The sequence below is a fragment of the Solanum tuberosum genome, unplaced genomic scaffold, assembly GCF_000226075.1.
Source record: "Solanum tuberosum cultivar DM 1-3 516 R44 unplaced genomic scaffold, SolTub_3.0 scf00058, whole genome shotgun sequence".
NCBI lineage: Eukaryota > Viridiplantae > Streptophyta > Magnoliopsida > Solanales > Solanaceae > Solanum > Solanum tuberosum.
The window spans coordinates 1,321,594-1,325,665 of record NW_006238982.1 but is presented as its reverse complement, the minus strand read 5'-3'; the positions used below and the strand labels follow the sequence as shown (position 1 = coordinate 1,325,665).

General features: G+C 30.2%; 1 protein-coding gene across 1 annotated transcript in view; it reads left to right on the top strand.

Moving 5' to 3' along the window:
• The window catches only part of LOC102587467 (pectinesterase/pectinesterase inhibitor PPE8B-like), a 7,047-nt gene extending 3,428 nt beyond the window's left edge, over positions 1-3,619 (top strand). The window contains exons 2-3 of the mRNA XM_006344493.2: positions 760-1,371; positions 2,716-3,619. Coding sequence (XP_006344555.1) covers positions 760-1,371; positions 2,716-3,413 — 1,310 coding nt within the window. The 3' untranslated portion in view covers positions 3,414-3,619. The remainder of the gene's footprint in view (positions 1-759; positions 1,372-2,715) is intronic.
• Positions 3,620-4,072: the final 453 nt, after the last annotated feature.

Below are 4,072 nucleotides of genomic sequence, written 5' to 3'. Positions count from 1 at the left end.
ATATATATATATATATATATATATATATATATATATATATATTAACAATATGTAAAAGTAATAATTTTTTATTGAGTAAATAATATGGATGATTTAAAATAGTTTTAAAATATATTGTTAAAAAAAAGGAATACTGTGACATGTCATTTGGAGAGAAAAAATGTTTTTACTGTATCAAAAAATAAAAATAATATTTCTAGGCAACTTCCTGACAGGAGAATTTACCTAGTTTAATTATTGCCTAGATTGTACCAAATGTTACCAATTTTCCCCAAAAGAAAATGTATATATACTTCTCAAATCTTTTACATCTTTTATCATAAAAAGAATAATTGGAGATCTACTCTAACATTTACATAATTTTCAAATTTGTTGGGGTTATCTTTATGTTAACTTTAATATGTCATATCCCATATTCCAAAGAATCCGATCCTAGGATAATCTTGCCAAAAAATGTCGGAGTGGTTTCGACTTTAGAGTCGTTTGAAACTGTCGGTATAAAATACCACAAATATAATAATATACAGTTAAAAATAGAATTACATTTTAAAATACTAGACCAACAAAACTTCTATATAACAAACGTGAACTTAGAATAAAGAAATGTCAAATCATGAATTGAATAATCACCTAACTTATTATATTTTTGAGGTATATGTGTGTCACGTAGAATATATTAGACCTTTTTTTCCTAATATTTATTTATTTTCGAAACATAAACATTACATTTTTAATAACATTGGTGGTATGATGGGACAGGGAAAAACAACAGTACAGGTAATCTAAGTGCAGATTTGAAGAATTATTTAAGTGGAGCATTAATTAATCAAGATACATGCACCGAAGGATTCGATGGCACAAACGGACTAGTCAAGAATTTGGTTGCGGGAAGTCTCAACCAAGTCACTTCATTAGTCCGCGACATTCTTCTTATGGTCCGCCCCGTCCCTAAGAAAAACGTCTTCCCCTCGGAGGCCAATGCCAGACGTGGGAAGCCGTGGCAATTCTCCCGAGAAAGAAAATTAACGTCAAATGAAGAAGACAACAATTCATTCCCTTCGTGGATCAAACGAAAAGATAGAAGGTTATTGCAAGCATCAAGTCCGACTAAAGGGGTAGTTACAGACGTTGTGGTAGCTCATGATGGAACTGGTAATTTTACACGAATTAAAGATGCGATAGACGCAGCACCACAATTAAGTACAAAAAGATTTGTGATATATATTAAGAAGGGAATTTATAAAGAGTATGTGGAGATTAGCAAGAAAAAATGGAATATTATGATGATTGGTGATGGAATTGATGTTACTATTATTTCTGGGAATAGAAATTTTATTGATGGATGGACCACTTATAGATCTGCAACATTTGGTAAGTTTTCATTTTCATTTATTGTCATATATTATCATAATTAACGTGGAGTACGTACTCAATATTTCAGAACATCCCCCCACTTTTATTTAATAATGATAGGACGCATATTAATAAGATTATAAAAATACCACTATTTTTATTCTGCTTTTTAAACATGGCCCATAAGGTATGTCTGCAAATAGACTAATTAATCACTCTTTCCATTTTAAATAATGTAATTTTTCTTTTTTAAAATAATTTCTTAATTTAAATTTTTTATATAAAACATTTAATATCATAAGATTGATGGGTACTTTGTTATATTTTAAATATTTTTAATTTAATTAAAAAAATATATATTTTTAATTATGTTATAAGTAAAAAAAGAAATTATTATATTGAAAATTTTTAAAGCTGGAGTTGCAGTTGTGTATGATCATAACTTTTAAAGATAATATTTAAAATTTAAATCTATTATTTAAAAGGATATAAAATATAATTTAAATAATGTTATTTTATGAAAATAAAAAAATATTAGGATTTATTTAAAAACAAAATAAATTTAAAATGAAAAAAAAAAAAGTGAAAACAAGGGTTTTGGTTGAATCTAGAATATCATGGCCAAACAGAAATAAAGTGAAATAATTATTCAGAAAAAAAATAAAAAAAATAAGAATTACATAAAAGAATGAGCTCCCTAAAATAATTCATAAATTTAATCCCTAAATTATTATTACGTGTGTAACTCTTATCAACTATCAACATTCAACACCTACTAGCTAGTTACTATAAGACAAATGCAAATTTCGAAAATGATTTGATTCATCCCAAGTTACGTACCTAATTAAAATGTCGGCGTTCCTATATCATATGTGCATATAATTGCATATAATACAGCCAGCGCAGATCTCTTTTTTAAGTCATCGAGTTGAGTTGAATTTTTTTAATAGAAAAATTATACAGTAAGTATATATATACAAAAATTATTGAACAACAATAATGACAATCTTAAATGATATGCATGTAATCTTTGTAATACTTTTGAGACATTGATGCTTTTACTGTCTAAAAACTAGAGCATATATACCTTTTATAGTAACAGACATATACATGTTATAATCTTATCCACAGACCCGACATTTATTAAATATTGGATTAAGATTGCGTCACATGTCCCTATTTAGTCTTCCGTTAGAGTGAAGGACATATATGCTCTAGGTTTTGAACGACAGGGACACCAATGTCCTTAAAGTATGACAGATGATATTTGCATATTATTTACGATAGTTTAAAGATATATTTGTTATTTTTCCCTATTTAGTATGACCTTAGTCAAATTTCTGATTCTGTTACTGAATGCAGCGGTAAAAGGTCAAGGATTCATAGCACGGGACATAACATTTGAGAACACAGCAGGACCCGAAAAACACCAAGCAGTTGCATTTCGGTCCGACTCTGACTTATCCGTCTTGTTCCGATGCGCGGTGAGGGGCTACCAAGACACTCTCTACGCTCACTCCATGCGACAATTCTACAGGGACTGTACTATTACTGGCACAGTCGATTTCATTTTCGGAGACGGTACAGCCATTTTCCAAAACTGTCAAATATTAGCACGAAAAGGACTGTCACAACAAAAAAACACAATTACAGCCCAAGGTCGAAAGGAAATCGCTGAAACAACAGGTTTCACTATCCAATTTTCGAACATATCTGGTGAACCGGATCTATTAGCTTCTCTCAATTCTACGTATACGTATCTTGGAAGACCATGGAAGACGTATTCGCGAACTGTGATCATGCAATCTTACATGAGTAATGTAATTAGACCTCAAGGTTGGTTAGAATGGAACGGAAATATTTCACTTGACACATTGTATTATGCGGAGTACCAAAATTATGGGCCTGGCGCTGGTTTGGGCGGTAGAGTTAATTGGCCTGGTTTTCATTTGCTCAATGATTCATCACAGGCAAATAATTTTACCGTTTCTCAGTTCCTTTTGGGAAACTCATGGCTGCCTCCTACAGGAGTTAAGTATACCGCTGGTCTAGCGGTTTAAAGTTACTGATATCTATGGACTGTACCCATATATGTATCTTCATTTTGTTTGTTATAACATCATATTTTGTTCTTTTTTAGTTGTCTGTTTTTGGACGCATTGGACCATTTTTCTTTCTATTTACTCATCATGTAGTACTATTTTTGTCCATTTTACTGGCACATCTATATAGATAAAGTATAAATACATGTTTAATGCGTGATTAATTAACATCTTTGGACTCTTTGGATGAACTATATATTATGAGAATTAATAACTTTTGAATTTTATGCAGAGTTTTCATCTGAAATGATTAATTTGTCTGGTTGGATTTGATTTCATCACTCTGAATTTTTTTTAAGTGACGATTATATATTCCAAATAAAATGTTACTCAGTACTCTGTTTTAATTTTTTATTTTTATTTTTTTTGACTTGAGGGAGGGTTTAGTAAAGTAAAAAAAAACTTTAGAAAAACCCAACATAACAACTAAAAGTGAACAAAGGGATTAATACATTTTCCTCAAAACTTTTTACGCTAACTTAACCTTAAACTTGTACGTAGGTATTATTTTGAGCTTTCTCTGAAGTTTTGATGGTTAACAAACTTGGGACCAGATTCCATGTGAGACTGAGAGTGTCCATAAAATGAAAATGACAAATTGGGTAAAGCTATAACTC